The sequence below is a fragment of the Hyperolius riggenbachi genome, chromosome 5, assembly GCF_040937935.1.
Source record: "Hyperolius riggenbachi isolate aHypRig1 chromosome 5, aHypRig1.pri, whole genome shotgun sequence".
NCBI classification, from domain to species: Eukaryota; Metazoa; Chordata; class Amphibia; order Anura; family Hyperoliidae; genus Hyperolius; species Hyperolius riggenbachi.
Window position 1 is genome coordinate 103,904,150 of NC_090650.1, and position 17,845 is coordinate 103,921,994.

A 17,845-nucleotide genomic window follows, 5' to 3' on the forward strand; every position below is an offset into this window, starting at 1 on the left:
AAACTTATCACGCCTAATTTTATCATGCCGAAACTGAGTTTAGGCATGATAAAGGGCTTTTCACCAGCGTGCTAACTGTTAGCACCGCTTTGTGAATCAGGCCCATAGGGTCCAATTCACTTTTTCTCCTAAGAAATAATTTTTCATCTTCTGTTTAAAATAACTTTCCAGGACACTGCAGTTGGAATTCTCCATCCTCCATTTTGAAAATGGCCATTACCCCATAACCGCTTCCTGGTCAGCACACTGTTAAACTGTATCATCACCCGCTTGAGCCATAGGGAAACATGGACATTACCTGGCACATCAGTTGTCCTCTCAGCTATAATTAACAGCAACTGATATATATATATAACTGACAGCAACTGTTATATTTCTGTTGTGACAAAATGTTGTCAAAACTGGAAGGGATTGTTGTCAGAAGAAAATGGTGGGCTTCTGAGAGGAACTGATGGCGAGGTAACTATGCAATGTTTATTTGAAGTTACCACGTGTTTATTTTAAATAATTTTACTCAGTTCAGGTTCCCTTTAAGGCTCCGCTCCCACTAGAGCGGAGGAAGGGACATTTTTTTTGTCCATTCTCCGCTCCACAGTGAACGGTTCCTATTTTATAAATAGGAGCTGTTCATGCTTCTCATCCCGATGCAGTAAGCGGACCACACTTGTATGCAGTCCGCGATAACCCTGGGCACACGGATACATTTCCCCATATAGCATATGGGGAAGCGCATCTGCCCTGGGACTAACGGCTTCCGCTGGCCGCACGTGGTTCACAACAAGTGGGAACACAGCCTTAAGGTGGCCACACATCATACAATTAAAAGATCCAATTTTTTGCCAATTCGATAATTACGATTATTAGGATTTGCCTTTTTTCGATTTTTTTTTTTTTTTTTTTTTTTTTTTTTTTTGAGATTGGATATTTTGGAAATTTCAGACAGACTTTATCAACAATTGTATGGTGTATGATGGACTGTCAATTACTTGATGTACAGTTCCAATCAATTTTTTTCTGAGCTTTCAATTATTTTATTCACGATTGGGGAAAAATTGAACATAGGTGTGGGGTACATTGGTCATATTTTTGAATTGTTACAATCAATCAGAATAATTGATTGCTATTCTTGAATTGAACAGATATTTAAAAATTGTATGGTGTGTGGCCACCTTTAGGGTGTAAACTTGAAGGAATTTAATTGGTCTGTCGTTATCTGAAACCTATTTAAGATGAGGATTTTACACTCCATCCCAGGATGTTTGTTAATTCCAGGGTGTATTTCTACCTTTTTTTTTTTTTGTTTTTTTTTTAAAGGAGTCATTATCACCCAATATGTTGGTGTATGTGGTAGTATGTGGTGAGTTTAGAAGATCGAAATGAACCTAGAAAGAAGTGGTGTATTTTAGCTTGCATTGTATTTTATTTATTTATGGTTGCAATTTAATGCCAGTGACCTTTACTGTGACTCTCTTATGTTTGTTTATAAGGTTTAGTGATCTTGTATATGAAGGTGAAGATGGCATTCCAACAGAGTATTTCCTGGATTCCTGTCATGCAATAGTCCCTGTTCTAGGTATGTGTGTGTTCTTCACCCTGTATTAAAAACTTGTGTCACTGAGTGCTAATGTTGTATTTCAGTTAACTAAGAATTCAGCATAGTGTGGCATTCGCTGAATGCTGAGATCCGGCAATGGTCTTGGCTTACATACTCTTTCAAAAATATATGATGGTGACCAAAGCCTTCAAAACATTTAAAACCTTTTGTGATCACTCTTCCCGGGGCAAATATATTTCTTTTCTGCAGATTTGTAAGCTCCTTTTGGTCATTTGTTGATAACGCTGATGGTGAAGCTAGCCATAGACTTGATACTTTGTATATGATTCACCTACCGTCAGCGGCGGTAGCTGGTAATGAAACCCGACGGAAAACGCCGGCTCGCGGGTGCGTTGGACGAAAAACTGTGCCCGGGTGCGTCTGAACCGCAATGCATCGAAACGCAGCGTCGGGTGTGAAAGGTAAAATGAAAGTCTATGGACTTTCATTTTACCTTGGTTAACGCAAACGTTAGACGTTTGCGTTAACGCACAAAATCGCCGCAAGTGTGAAAGAGCCCTTAGGACCAGTCCCTGGACATTGGAAAGCAATGTGTGAAAAATTCATGCACTGTCTACTGAAACGGGGCCTACTAACTCTGTTCAGGGTGCAAATTTTGGCTGAAGCTACTGTGATGCAGCAATGAGTTGGGTATCTCCATCCTCTGGTGGGCAACATTGACATTAGGTAGTCATCGGCATGGTATTTTGGTTGACTTAGGTCATTCTCTCTTCTGTGGTCTCTAAATTAAAGAAAAATATCATGCAGGCGAAAGACGTGGGAAACATAAGGCTCCAGAGGAAAGTGAAAGCGAGCTTGTATGCCCTCTCAGGCATTTTTTTCTTAGCAGTTATAATGGTTTTCAGATCTGTTAAAGTGGATCTGAGATAAACTTTTACTCATTGCATAATTGTGTTACTTTCATATGGTTTATAGGGCATTCCTCAAGCCAAATACTTTTTTGTTTTGTTTTAATACTCTAATTCCCTATAACCTAAACAAGCCTCGCCCACAGCTTTTTCAGAGTGCCTTGGCACTCAGTCCCATGTAGCAAGGGCTTCTGGGAGCTCAGTCTGGGCAGGAGGAGGAGGTTACTATCCAGAGATTTCAGAGGCAGAGGGGAGGAGGAGAGGGAACTGAATTTGTCACAGGCTGAGGGCTGGAGATGCTATCAGCTTGCCTGTGTGTAATGTGACAAACAGAACATGGCTGCCCTCATTGCATCACAGGAATAAAAAAAATCATAACCTGTTGAAGCTGTTTGCAGCTAGATTTGCTATCTAAACTTTAGATAAGATATATAGCCAAGTTACTTGTTATAGTTTTTCATCACAGATCCGCTTTAAAGCAGAGGGAACATTTTAACTGTAATATCAATTTTGTATGGACTGACCTATTTCTACATATCACCTCCTGACAGCATTCTCTCCAAGCACATCTGTAATTCCAGTGACAGTATTGGATGTTTAGCAGAATCAGTGGCAGCTTTATACTGTAAATGCACTTTTTCACACAGTCTTAAGTTGGCCATTAACGATATGATTTTTCAGACGATCGATTCTCTTATTCAATCCTAATACAGTATTGATCAAATCGATCCATTTATCGGATCAATTCCATTCATCTGGACGAATTGAATAGCAGTGGGCCTGAATGACCAATATTAAGTTCGAATTGGAGAATTGATAATTTGAAGAACCATATTGTTAATGGTCACCTTTACAGATGTCCTTCCCACCATAGTAGCAAGGTTGTGCACTTAGGTGGCTGAACTCTGGCACATATATTCTTTTCATTGGCCTTTTATTGTTTGTGTTATATAAACAGATAAGGAAAGTCTGTACACGCATATAACTAGCAGTTAGTGTATTGTGTGTGTACATTTCAGAGTGATTAGGAAGAGGAAGGCTATGGATGTACTTGTACCTTGTCATGCTTTCTGAAGTTATGTTTCTCTTTTTGCAGATAAGCTTGGTCCAACAGTGTTTGCACCTGTAAAAATGGATTTTGTTGGGAACATAAAGGTAAATGAAATGAAAGGACTTCACTATGACCTGCACATTCATGTCACGTGTCTCAGCACTTTGCTGCTCTAGCCTTATCTTGAAGCAGAGTCAAATAAAGAAGCTGTCCAGCTTATAGTAGGGTCCATGTAGATCCGTGTATCTTTTCCCTTCAGGTATTTCCTTTAAGATTGAGACACTTTTAAAGGTTAAACACCCAGAAGTGTTGTACATTTTTAGTCCTCATCGCCTCCTAATGACATAATGGGAGGGATAATTGTAAAAGCAGGCACGCTGGACTGTTACAGCATAAGGGAGTGCTGTGGATCTCACCTTCCTTAGGCCTGGTTTATCCTAGGCAGCCAGTTCTTAATCCTCCTGTGATTCACCAATCCACACAATAGATAAGGAGGCACTTTATTAGCTCAATAAACTTGCACTTATCACATTTTCAGCAGTAACACAACATGTTTCAGGGTGACCCCCCCCCCTCATCAGATGTACTGTACTTGTACTGGCCAGTCCCCGGGTGCAGCCTCGTGCTGGCCAGTCCCCGGGTGCAGCCTCGTGCTGGCCAGTCCCTGGGTGCAGCCTCGTGCTGGCCAGTCCCTGGGTGCAGCCTCGTGCTGGCCAGTCCCCGTGTGCAGCCTCGTGCTGGCCAGTCCCCGTGTGCTGGCCAGCCCCCGTGTGCAGCCTCGTGCTGGCCAGCCCCCGTGTGCAGCCTCGTGCTGGCCAGCCCCCGTGTGCAGCCTCGTGCTGGCCAGCCCCCGTGTGCAGCCTCGTGCTGGCCAGCCCCCGTGTGCAGCCTCGTGCTGGCCAGCCCCCGTGTGCAGCCTCGTGCTGGCCAGCCCCCGTGTGCAGCCTCGTGCTGGCCAGCCACCGTGTGCAGCCTTGTGCTGGCCAGCCCCCGTGTGCAGCCTCGTGCTGGCCAGCCCCCGTGTGCAGCCTCGTGCTGGCCAGCCCCCGTGTGCAGCCTCGTGCTGGCCAGCCCCCGTGTGCAGCCTCGTGCTGGCCAGCCACCGTGTGCAGCCTCGTGCTGGCCAGCCCCCGTGTGCAGCCTCGTGCTGGCCAGCCCCCGTGTGCAGCCTCGTGCTGGCCAGCCCCCGTGTGCAGCCTCGTGCTGGCCAGCCCCCGTGTGCAGCCTCGTGCTGGCCAGCCCCCGTGTGCAGCCTCGTGCTGGCCAGCCCCCGTGTGCAGCCTCGTGCTGGCCAGTCCCCGTGTGCAGCCTCGTGCTGGCCAGTCCCCGTGTGCAGCCTCGTGCAGGCTAGTCCCCGTGTGCAGCCTCGTGCTGGCTAGTCCCCGTGTGCAGCCTCGTGCTGGCTAGTCCCCGTGTGCAGCCTCGTGCTGGCTAGTCCCCGTGTGCAGCCTCGTGCTGGCTAGTCCCCGTGTGCAGCCTCGTGCTGGCCAGCGCCCGTGTGCAGCCGTGTGCTGTCTAGTCCCCGTGTGCAGCCTTGTGCTGTCTAGTCCCCGTGTGCAGCCTTGTGCTGGCCAGCGCCCGTGTGCAGCCTCGTGCTGGCTAGTCCCCGTGTGCAGCCTCGTGCTGGCTAGTCCCCGTGTGCAGCCTCGTGCTGGCTAGTCCCCGTGTGCAGCCTTGTGCTGGCCAGCGCCTGTGTGCAGCCTTGTGCTGGCTAGTCCCCGTGTACAGCCTTGTACTGACAAGTCACTATGTGAATGCTTTCCTGTCCAGCCTTTTTACTTACTGACTGATCTTTTCATTGTGTAGAAAATAAATCAGAAGTACATAACGAATAAAGAAGAGTTTACAACACTACAAAAGATAGTTCTACATGAGGTCAATATGAATGTGGCACAGGTGCGAAACTCTGCAACTGAGGCCCTCTTGTGGCTAAAAAGGTAACCAGCGCTACTATATTTTACAATATACTGTCCTAATAATTGTCTTAACTGCTGTAATTTGCACTTTCTACATTTTTTTATATGTCCAAAGACAGATATGGGATTCTGGGAGGGGTTATGCTTGCAATCAGCCCCAAGTGCAAATTCCTCCCACTCAGGGGGTGGATCTTCAGTCACACAATCAGTCATATTTTCAATGACAGGTGTGAGAATTTTCCTATTTTTGCATTGATCAGTCAAGACACCCCATTAAGTGACCTGACCTTCATCCAACTGGGAGCTGGCAACTGCAAAGGTAGCTTCTCTGCAGTTTTCAGTGTTGTTTCTCCGTTTAGCCTTAATGGGTCTAAGTTCCTGTTTGTAATATACTGCAATGCACAGTCATGTGAGTCAGTGAAAAGTAGCAAATTCTATCCACTTTATAAACAGTCCTCTTTGTTGTGTATAAATTGCCAGATACTGAATATGTAGCCCATGTTTATCTACCGGTATATATGGCTATGACCCTTTGCATTCCCAAAATTAGTGTTTGAACCTTTTTTTTTTTTTTATTCCAGGGGACTACACTTTTTATTTCAGTTACTTACTGAAATGAAGAACGGTGAAAATAATGTTCAGACCGCATTAAGTAAGTGATGTTTTAAAGTTTATTCCCTATTTTGTTGTATACTTTGTTTTACATTCACCATTTTATTTTATTATAAGGCGGGCGCTTAGATGTATTCTTTTCCTACATAGGCCTCAATTCACGGAGCATTATCAAACGTTTATCAAACATTTTATCAAACGTTTGATAATTTACCTCATGGGTAAAATCTCACTAAGGTGTTATATATTTGTTGAACGTTTTATCGGTAAAACATTCGATAAATATATAACACCTTAGTGAATTCAAAATTAGATTTTACCCATGAGGTCATTTATCAAACGTTTGATAAAGTGTTTGATAAAACTCTGTGAATTGAGGCCTCAGTCTCATTGCAGCCTACAGTTATTTGATCTCAGCCAATGGGGATTGGAGAGTGATGGGCTGGCTGTGCTACTATAGGTCAGACAATAGAGCATGTTCACTAATGATTAGTACACAGGCGTATCTACAGGGGTACAGACATGGTATGTGCCATGGGCGCCTTGTACTGGGGGCACTTCTCCACATCATCCCTGGTGCTCTCCATATAGATTCTACTTTTTATCTGGGGGGACATTCTGCTGCCTCATTGTTATTTGTGGGATGTGTGCAGGCTGATTTATTGCCATACTCCATTTTTGCAGGTCACGTTTTACTGCCAATTCAACTGAAACTACACTTTAACTGATTTGGAGGGTGCACCCCCCTCTTTTCCATGGGGCACAATTTCAGTGTTTGCCATAGGTGCTATTTTCCCTAGATTCATCTGCTAGTAACATTTACCTGCACAGACAGCACACCTACATTTTCCTAGGAGTTAAACAGATTACATAACATACATTACATACTTTTCAGAATGCACATTATGCACACAACACGTGTTAATTGGGTAATGTGCGCTATGCAAGTAGTGTCACACACGCTATACAAAAAAGGGTTGTATCATTTACAGTTATGCAAACAAATTAGCGTGAACTACAGAGTTTTTGTAACTCCCAGTAAAATGTACACGTGATGCCAGTGCATGTAAATTTTACTGCTATTGAGCAGGCCCCAATGTGTGACTACGCTCTGACGAAGCTCCGGGGGCGGGGCGAAACGCATTAGCGCAATTCACAAGCACATCCGCACGCCAAGCCGCCATGCCAGTGTGGTATCTGCATCATTGAACTCTCTAAGCAGTCTGGGCCCAGTGAACTTCTTCCGGATATCTATGGAACTACATAGTGCAGTATAAGCTGATAAGTATACGCTTAACTTTTATGCTTCTGGACATTGTTTGTGTGGAGGTCCCTGTTGCGAGTGGACAGGAGGACTAAGAGCTCTGCTGTACAATTATCGATCTTATTAATAGGACTGTTAACAACGCTGTATCAGCACAAACAGTGAACGTATTTATACTGTGTATATTGTGTAACAGCAGCATTATACAGATGGATTTAAAGTACAAGGAGTTTGAAGGAGATGGTGGCTATTACTAGTACAGCTGTTACAGCGAAGATACCTGTGTATGCATTCTAAGAAGTAATCCTTGCAATAGATCCGGAACTTTAATCCAATGTGGTGAAAATCGTTTTTCTGAAAGCATGCTCAAATAAGATTTTTTTTCTTTAAATAAGATTTTTTTCAGATGGTACCACTGAATTGGATATCGATATTATGTTCTGGCAAGCGCTCAATAGATCTTGGCTTGTCTCAAAAAGCCCAGACTATATGAGTTTTGGAGACAATGAATGTACCATGTGGTTACTGTAATTTAAGCCTGGCGGTTATATATGTATGATCATATTGGTCCCATAATTTTTGCCTCTGTGAGAGTACTATAGATATTTTACCTGGCCATTACCCATACGGGAGGACTCAGGATACCTCACGTTTTTTACTAGAGGCTTTTGAGGATAACCACTGTGGTCTGCATATAGGGCAAGGATTCTTTAAATCTATGATGGGATGGGCGATGTAGGCGGGTCTCACGGGTGGCTTCACATTCACCGACATATGCTTATTTAAGCTTTGAATATCGTTTTCTATATTGATAAATAAATATTTATATTTTTGCAATATTGATGTGGTTAACTAATTTTTTCTCATCAACTAGAGTGCGACATATACTGGCTTGGTAGTAGGTGGTGTTTGTAGATGTTTTGTGCTGCCAGTGTCTGCACCTAAGTTTTTTACTGTACTGCAAACAGGAATATACCTGCATTGAATTTTATTGGTTACACTATTTTTGCCCAATGTGTGACTCCAAGAAAATATACAGGGGCTGGCTTATCATCTCAAGCATATGGAAAACGGCTAAAACCTAATTGGTTTCTTTCAGTATCAGTCATGCTCCAATTAGCGTTGCAGTGTTTAGATTTGTCCCATTGCTTTTTTTGTGTGTGTCTGTGTGTGCGCTATATATATTTTATTTATTAGGTTTAATATTGCATGAAACATGGTTTCAGCAATGCACACTGTCATATGATCTAATCTAGCTGTCTAGAGCTGCAGAATGTACTGCACCTTTGACATGGGGGCTGCTATCTTGCTATCTGCAAATACTGAAAGTGGCATTATGGCTTCAGGTCTGCCTCTTGACGACCAGCTAACGCCGATTGGCGTAAACTGGTTGTCTGAGGGTTTTCATGGAAACGGCCTTTCCATGTCAGTTCAGAGGGTGTCTCCGTGAACAGCCGGAGAGCCTCCAATCGCGGCTCGCCGGCAAAATGTAAACGGGCGGGGAAGAAATCCCTGCTGTTTACATCATACGGCGCTGCTGCGCAGCAGCGCCGTAAGGCAGATCGGCGATCCCCGGCCTCTGATTGGCCGGGGATCGCCGGCATATGATAGGCTGAAGCCTATCCTTCAATGCGCAGGACGGAAATCCGTCCTGCGCAGCTCACAGGGGGAGGGAGAGGGAGGGAGCGGGCGAGACGGCGGAGAACGCTGCGGAGGGGGGCTTTGAAGAGCCCCCCGCTAAGCAAATGCAGCCGGCGGCGATCAGACCCCCCCAGCAGGACATCCCCCTAGTGGGGAAAAAAGGGGGGTAGTCTGATCGCCCTGCTGCACTTCTGATCGGTGCTGCGGGCTGTAGAGCCCACGCAGCACCGATCACTGAAAAATCTTCTGGTCGGCAAGTGGTTAACCCACAGTTCCCCAACCCTGTCCTCAAGGCCCACCAACAGTACAGGTTTTGCAGAAAACCACAAGCATTCACAGGTGAGGTAATTAGTGTTTCAGCAGAGCTGATTACATACCTCTGTGGATTTCCACAAAACATGCACTGTTGGTGGGCCTTGAGGACAGTGTTGGAGAATACTGCTTTAACCATTTCAGCCCGTGGGTTTTTTCACTTTATGCATCCGAGCAATTTTCACCTCCCATTCATTCGCCAATAACTTTATCACTACTTATCACAATGAATTGATCTATATCTTGTTTTTTCCGCCACCAATTAGGCTTTCTTTAGGTGGTACATTCTGCTAAGATTTTTTTCGAAATGCATTTTAAACGGGAATATTAAGAAAAAATTTAAAAAATTCATTTTCTCAACTTTCGGCCATTATAGCTTCAAAATAATACATGCTACCATAATTAAAACCTATGTATTTTATTTGCCCATTTGTCCCGGTTATTACACCATTTAAATTATGTCCCTATCACAATGAATGGCACCAATATTTTATTTTGGAAATAAATCACTATTTACAAGCTTATAATTTAAAAAAATATTAGTAATATTCCCTCTTCACATGCATATTAACAAAGTTCAGACCCTTTGGTAACTAGGTTTCTTTTTTTTTTCTTGTAATTATTGTAATTTTTTATTTTTTTTCATTAAAAATTTGATTTGGGTAATTTTTAGTGTTGGGGGTAAACAGTTAATTTTAAATGTGTGTTTATTTAATAAAAAAAAAAAAGTATGTAGATGTAGTTTTACTATTCGGCCACAAGATGGCCACAGTCAATTTTTTCTTTTTCTTTTTTAGTAACGAGCGAGTGCTCGCTTCCAGGAAGTATAGGGAAGACGAAGCTGTCGAACTTTCTACCGGGGACTTAGATCAATGAATGGGAACTATGTTCCCATTCATTGATCTCCAGGCTAACGGGCGGCGGCACGGGAGCACGTGGGTGCGCGCGCACAGCAGCAGCCTTTTGGACGTGACAGTCACATCCAAAAGGCTACAAATGGTTAAAGGACAACTGAAGTGAGAGTGATATGGAGATTGCAATATTTTTTTTCCATTTAAAGTATACCAGAGCTGAACAAATCCTAAAGAATCAATTTTTACCTGAGGCTCAGTCGCTTCAGTTATGGCCTTCTGCGCATGGGCAGACCTCCTGTGCATGGGCAGAAAGCCACGACTGACGCAACTGAACCTGTTACCTGGGCTGATCAAGGCAGGCGTTCACAAGTCAGGGTCTCCCTGCATTTGGACTATAAGACGCAGTGACCACCAGACTGTTACATAAACCTTTATCTAGTCTGAATATTGTGATTGTGTTTAATAAAGACTGATTACTTTTTTCTTTTTTAGGTAATGCTTATGGGAAAACGCTCAGGCAGTATCACGGCTGGGTGGTGCGAGGTGTATTTGCAGTAAGTAAAGATTTACTATATAAGTTAGGCCACTCTGCACTACAGTCCAGTTCAGAAGAGAAGGAGGTTTAGTACATAGCTAATCATAGAGGTAGCATTGTTACTCTGCCATCCAGAAGCAGGAACAGTAGATAATCCTTTGCAATGTCACCAATGAAAAGCTTCCTATATGTTAACTACTAGCACACTCCCACATGTGATAACACTTGTCAAACTAATAGTCTAAAAGGTGACTACAGCCTTCTAATGGCTGATGTGGAGTCTTAGCATCTTTAGTGTCCGTAATCAAGACTCCAATATGTGTTTCATGTAAAACAGAACGCACTCCGATACTGCGTGAAATCCACTTACATTTTGGTAATGGATTAAAAACAATTATAAATATACTAATAAGCCCCATGGTATGCAAAGCTAATTACATACAAAATAGAAATCACTGAGAGGTTGATCCATCATTCTGTGATAATATTACCGTGCACGCAAAGCGCATGGCACTATTAACTGTGGTTACACATGGAAGTACCACGAGATATGCTAGTAGCGTGACCTGTGGTACTCTAGTAGTGCCAACGTTATAGTAACCTGCATTACCATGGTAACAGTCACACTACTGGACTACCATGGGTCACGCTACCAATGTATTTCATGTTACCGCCATGCTGTGCATGCACGGTAATAAAGATGGCATGTGAGGTTACCGTCCTCCACTCTGCAAAGTTGGTTCAGTCAGTAAACTTCAGCAGGGGCATTAAAGTGACACTGAAGCGAAAAATAACATGATATAATGAATTGTATGTGTAGTATGGATAAGGAATACAACATTAGTAGCAAGAAATTAGTCTCATATTTTTATTTTCAGTTAAATAGCGTTTTTTATAGCATTGCATCATATGACCCTTTGAACTTCTCTTCTCACTGAACCTTATCTGAAGGTGTCTGTCAATCTTTCTTTGATGTATAGTGCTCCAGAAATCAGGTGGAGATCAGAAAAGCTCTTTTGCATATATAACAACTGGACTTATTTTAAGGATTGAAGAGTTAACTTAAAGACAGAAGAGTTAACTTTAGGTTTGCCTGAGGTAAAATGTTTCCTGAATACTACATGTCTCTTCACCATGGTGATAACTCTAGACACGTTATTAAAGACAGGAGATAAGCTTAGTGAATTGAGGCCATTGTTTCATAAGTTTATTTTCGCTTCAGATTCCCTTTAAGGCAGAGAGAGGCCAGCTACTTAGAGTTGCCACACCACTCCCACTTAGCATGGCATACCACTCAGTTCTTGTCATGCTAAACAGAAAGAGGTTTATATTTATATTGCCATTTTTTTCTACAAGTATAGCATTTCTAATGCACAAAATTACATATCTCCCAACATTTTGAGATAAGAAAGGAGGACACTTTTAGAGAAGGGACAGGTGGGAGCTGTGGAACTATGTCTAATGACAAATTAATTACACATAATTTCTAACATATTAACCACTTCACCCCAAAGGAGTTTTTACCCTAACGAACAAGAGCAATTTTCTATAGCATCTCCCTTTTATTCGCCAATAACTTTATTACTACTTATCGCAACAAAATGATCTATACCTTGTTCCTTGTTTTTTTGCCACCAATTAGACTTTCTGTGGGTAGTACATTTTGCTAAGAATTTTTTTATTCTAAATGCATTTTAATGGGGGGAAAAAAATGGAAAAAAAATCATTATTTCTCAGTTTTTGGCCATTATAGTTTTAAAATAAAACGTTCTCCTGGGAATAAAGGCCACACACTTTATTTGACCATGTGTCCCAATTATTAGACTGTTTAAATTATGTCCCTATCACAATGTGTTGCGACAATATATTATTGGGAAATCTAGGTGTAATTTTTTTTTTTCTTTGCCGGTCTATAATTACAAGTCCCTATGTAGTACAGTAATAGTAATATATCCAAAAACATACGGATAAGTTAATTGGCTTCCCCTAAAAAAATTGGCCCTAGACTACAGTACTTACACTACATAAAATAGACATATGGCAATGGTAGGGATTAGATTGTGAGCTCCTTTGAGGGACAGTTAGTGACTATATATATATATATATATATATATATATATATATATATATATATATATATATATATATATATATATATATATATATATATATATATATTATACACTGTACAGTGCTGCGTAATATGTCGGCGCTATATAAATACTAAATAATAATACCCTCACAAAATATAGATTAAAAGAAAGCTCCATAAGGCAACTATTTATTTTTTTTTTTTCGTTTTTTTTCACAAGTTTTTCTTGGGGGGGGGGGGGGAGGGGGAGGGGAAGGAAGTGGAAAGGAATTAATTTTATTAATATTTAATTGGAAGTGTATGTGTAATTTTACTTTTTGCCCACTAGATGGCGCTGCACACACAGTTTTACAGAATGTGTTCATTTTTTTTAATTTTTTTTCCTTACATTTTACCAGCCTCTGACGGCTTCCTGTTTTATGAATGGGCTTGGCCCCTGATCAGGGTCATGTCCATTCATTCCAGGCATTGTAAAGGACCGCTCGGTCCTCTTCCCCAATCACGTACACGTGCATAGTGGCGGCGGGAGCGAGTGACGCATTAAAACGTCCTGGAGCCGTTAACATATTCCAGAAGAACGTTTTAATGCGTCCATTTGTCAGTAAGTGGTTAAATTATTATTATTTTGTATTTATTATTCCTGTGGTGCTCTACAATACAGAATGATAATATACACTTACAAAACGATGATATATGGGTAATACACCATAATACAGGTCAGCTAGTGGATTCTACATACAGGTAAAATACATACCCATATTACGCAACCGTAATAAACATATTATGCAACCGTAATAAACACACAATGGGAGAGAGTTTTGCCAATTTAAGTTTACATTATAACTCAAACTAATTACCGGTATACTAGATTTAAAATGAGCCTTTGTAAAGCACTCTACATAAGTGACACAAAATATAAAGGGCCTTTTTCTACTGCATGGCTTTCTATCCATTTTTCCCTTTCGAATTCAGAGGTTTTTTTGGCATTCACAATCTTTCCATTGATGCTCTGTTGACAGTTGTCATACTCATCCTAGCCTGTAGAAGGCAGCATAATGCAATTTTTGGAGCAGTTGTGTCAAAGTAGCTAAGATTTGACATGAACAGTTTGAACATACTCTGACACCTAACCGGTGTTCAAGGCTACATCAGGGCAGTAACCGCAGATAAATTGTCTGAACCTTTAGAATTTACATCATTTGCATGCACTTCTGTGTAGCCATGTTTTAAATACAGACAACTGTATTTAAGAGATTTACATACCTCTTTCTGTTGCATTTTAGAGGTCATTCACATCACTCACTGTCAGTCAAACATTATGGGGAACATGTTGTTTTTTAGTCTTTGGAGGAGTCCGTGAAAATACGGGTAGAACATACAAGCACAGTAGAGATGTGTCTGATTGGAATCATATCTGAGACTTCAGAGCTGCAAGGATAGTGTGTTAGCCACAGTCTATTCAGTACACAGAAATAGCAAAGAGTACAGGAACAGGAGAAGGGAAGTAAAACAGTTGCAATAGTGGAGGAGTTTCCAAACAACCAATCCGAAGCCATGGTCTGGGCATCAGTGCTTCATTTTTCCACCAGTTCTCAATTTTCCTCACACTGCTTTTGATAAATACTCCCACAGGTCTGCTTACAAAAAAAGTTTTGCAATAAAGAGCAAGTTTATATTGAACCTGCTTTGTCCTTTGCCAATGGAAGAAAGATCTGTACACCGAGTATGCTTTCTACATAATCAGATGTTATTCATGTCAGGGAGTAATCTGTGTTTTGTGAAAATGACTAAATCCGCTTCTGCTTTTTGAGGTAGAGGCTTGACTGAACCTCTTATCCCCTAAATATTTCCTGTGGGCGCTCAGATGATCATGTGACTCATCTAGTAATCAGCAGGGTGCTGTTAGGTTTTGGCTAATTTAGCTTGCTTTCTGCGTTGGCGAAGATACAGCCAAGTACTTCACATCTAGAGATGTTAATTTGTCAAAGCTAACCCCAAAATCACTAAAAGCAAGTGTTGCATCATGGGAGACCAGGAACTAGACACTTTTTAACTGATTTGTTGTTTTTTGTTTTTTACAGCTTGCTTTAAGGGCGGCTCCATCCTATGAAGGATTTGTGGCTGCTCTAACTGTGAATGAAGGGGATGACAAGAACAAGAGCTTCTATGATGCTATGCTAAGAGACCTTAACATATACCTGCCTGCTATGGAAAAGCAGTTGAACCTTCTGGACACTTTATATGAAGAGCACAGCCTGGAGTCTGATGAAATAGTATGATTGTGCTTCTATTTCAGATGTAATTTATTACTGGGGGCATCCTCCTGGAGAATGGGTGCTCCATATCTTATAGCTGCCACATATACGATGTACAGAACACACAGGACTGAGGGCTTTCTCTGGGACCTGCCGCCATTGTCTTATTACAACCAGATTTTTCTTTTTTGTATCGCTCACTTCAATTATGTGATCTGCTTCTGGAGATGTCTGGCTAGCAATCTATGGACTTCTGCTCTGTAGAGTGGGTGGACCCGAACTCTTGTACAGGACAGATGAAAAACGTAGATAAATGCACCCTGTGTAATTTTCCCTCACCTGTGACTAATCACAAGAGTAATTTGATCTCTCAGCTAAGTCAGCTCAGGAATCTTGGCAGTCCTTGCAGAGCAGCTAATTTGTAAACACAGGATGTTAACCCTAGGTCTGCCTCCATGAAAGTAGGAAGTAGACACATGCTGGATTTGTATCAACTGTAACAAAGATGCTTTTTTCTTTCAAGGTCATTGTGCTGTTGCTTATGTTTTAGAGCAGAGAGAAAGTTCTGAGTTCAGATCCGCTTTAACAATTTTTTTTTTTTTTTTTTAATACAAAGAATGCAGTTTTGTTATATGACCAGATTAAGCTTTTTTTTTGTGATGAAGCTGTTATTAAAGGACCACTGTCGTGAACATTTGTACAATTGTAAAATGCTATATCTACAGGATCTTCTCAAAAAATTAGCATATTGTGATAAAGTTCATTATTTCCTGTAATGTACTGATAAACATTCATTTCATATATTTTAGATTCAAATACACACAACTGAAGTAGTTCAAGCCTTTTATTGTTTTGTTTTAATATTGATGATTTTGGCATACAGCTCATGGAAACCCAAATTTCCTATCTCAAAAAATTAGCATATTTCACCCGACCAATTAAAGAAAAGTGTTTTTAAAACAAAAAAGTCAACCTTCAAATAATTATGTTCAGTTATGCACTCAATACTTGGTCGGAAATCCTTTTGCAGAAATGACTGCTTCAATGCGGCGTGGCATGGAGGCAATCAGCCTGTGGCGCTGTTTAGGTGTTATGGAGGCCCAGGATGCTTCGATAGCGGCCTTAAGCTCATCCAGAGTGTTGGGTCTTTCGTCTCTCAACTTTCTCTTCACAATATCCCACAGATTCTCTATGGGTTTCAGGTCAGGAGAGTTGGCAGGCCAATTGAGCACAGTAATACCATGGTCAGTAAACCATTTACCAGTGGTTTTGGCACTGTGAGCAGGTGCCAGGTCGTGCTGAAAAATGAAATCTTCATCTCCATAAAGCTTTTCAGCAGATGGAAGCATGAAGTGCTCCAAAATTTCCTGATAGCTAGCTGCATTGACCATGCCCTTGATAAAACACAGTGGACCAACACCAGCAGCTGACATGGCACCCCAGACCATCACTGACTGTGGGTACTTGACACTGGATTTCAGGCATTTTGGCATTTCCCTCTCCCCAGTCTTTCTCCAGACTCTGGCACCTTGATTTCCGAATGACATTTAAAAGTTGCTTTCATCCGAAAAAAGTACTTTGGACCACTGAGCAACAGTCCAGTGCTGCTTCTCTGTAGCCCAGGTCAGGCGCTTCTGCCGCGGTTTCTGGTTCAAAAGTGGGTTCATGCTTCCATCTGCTGAAAAGCTTTATGGAGATGATTTCATTTTTCAGCACGACCTGGCACCGGCTCACAGTGCCAAAACCACTGGTAAATTGGTATTACTGGTACCATGGTATTACTGTGCTCAATTGGCCTGCCAACTCTCCTAACCTGAACCCCATAGAGAATCTGTGGGATATTGTGAAGAGAAAGTTGAGAGACACAAGACCCAACACTCTGGATGAGCTTAAGGCCGCTATCGAAGCATCATGGGCCTCCATAACACCTGATCAGTGCCACAGGCTGATAGCCCCCATGCCACGCCGCATTGAAGCAGTCATTTCTGCAAAAGGATTCCCGACCAAGTATTGAGCGCATAACTGAACATAATTATTTGAAGGTTGACTTTTTTTTGTTTTAAAAACACTTTTCTTTTATTGGTCGGATGAAATATGCTAATTTTTTGAGATAGGAATTGAGTTTTCATGAGCTGTATGCCAAAATCATCAATATTAAAACAATAAAAGGCTTGAACTACTTCAGTTGTGTGTATTTGAATCTAAAATATATGAAAGTCTAATGTTTATCAGTACATTACAGAAAATAATGAACTTTATGAGAAGATCCTAAACTAGTATAATTGCACATTACTCCCAGAGTAAAATGCACTATAAATAATGTTTTTCCTATGTTGATGTCACTTACAGTAGGCAGTGAAAACTTGACAGATCTGACAGGTTTTGGACTAGTAGATCTACTCATGGGGATTCTGATTGATTTCTTTATTTACAAATGCACCAACCATTCTAAAGTTGCTCAGTCTATCTGCCAAAATATTGTGCATGGGAGTAGGGAGGATAGCTGACATCTTTGTATGGATCCTTTCCAAGGAGTGCTTTTGTAGAGCCTAAAGTTAATACTGAGAATACCTCATTAGGAAATGGACTAGTCCAAAATATGTCAGATCTTTATTACCTACTGTAAGTTACAGCAGATAAGTAGAAAAGTAATTTTTAGTGCAGTTTACTCTGGAAGATATGTCCATTTACACATTTTTGCAATGGTGATCCTTTTAAAGGGAACCTGAAGACACATAAAAAAGGTTTTTCTTACCTAGGGCTTCTGCCGGCCCCCTGCAGCCGTCCTGTGCCAGTGCTGGGACATACTGATATTCTGGTCCCCGGCCGGAGCTCACTTTCTCTTTAGCC

At 41.6% G+C, this 17,845-nt stretch overlaps 1 protein-coding gene across 2 annotated transcripts in view; it reads left to right on the top strand.

Annotated features, from left to right (window-relative positions):
• PLEKHA8 (pleckstrin homology domain containing A8) overlaps nt 1-15,734 on the top strand; it is a 53,883-nt gene extending 38,149 nt beyond the window's left edge. For both annotated transcript variants that reach the window (XM_068236082.1, XM_068236083.1), the window contains 6 exons: nt 1,488-1,573; nt 3,560-3,618; nt 5,321-5,451; nt 6,012-6,082; nt 10,606-10,667; nt 14,822-15,734. In XM_068236082.1, the coding sequence (XP_068092183.1) occupies nt 1,488-1,573; nt 3,560-3,618; nt 5,321-5,451; nt 6,012-6,082; nt 10,606-10,667; nt 14,822-15,019 (607 nt within the window). In that variant the 3' untranslated portion in view covers nt 15,020-15,734. The remainder of the gene's footprint in view (nt 1-1,487; nt 1,574-3,559; nt 3,619-5,320; nt 5,452-6,011; nt 6,083-10,605; nt 10,668-14,821) is intronic.
• Nucleotides 15,735-17,845: the final 2,111 nt, after the last annotated feature.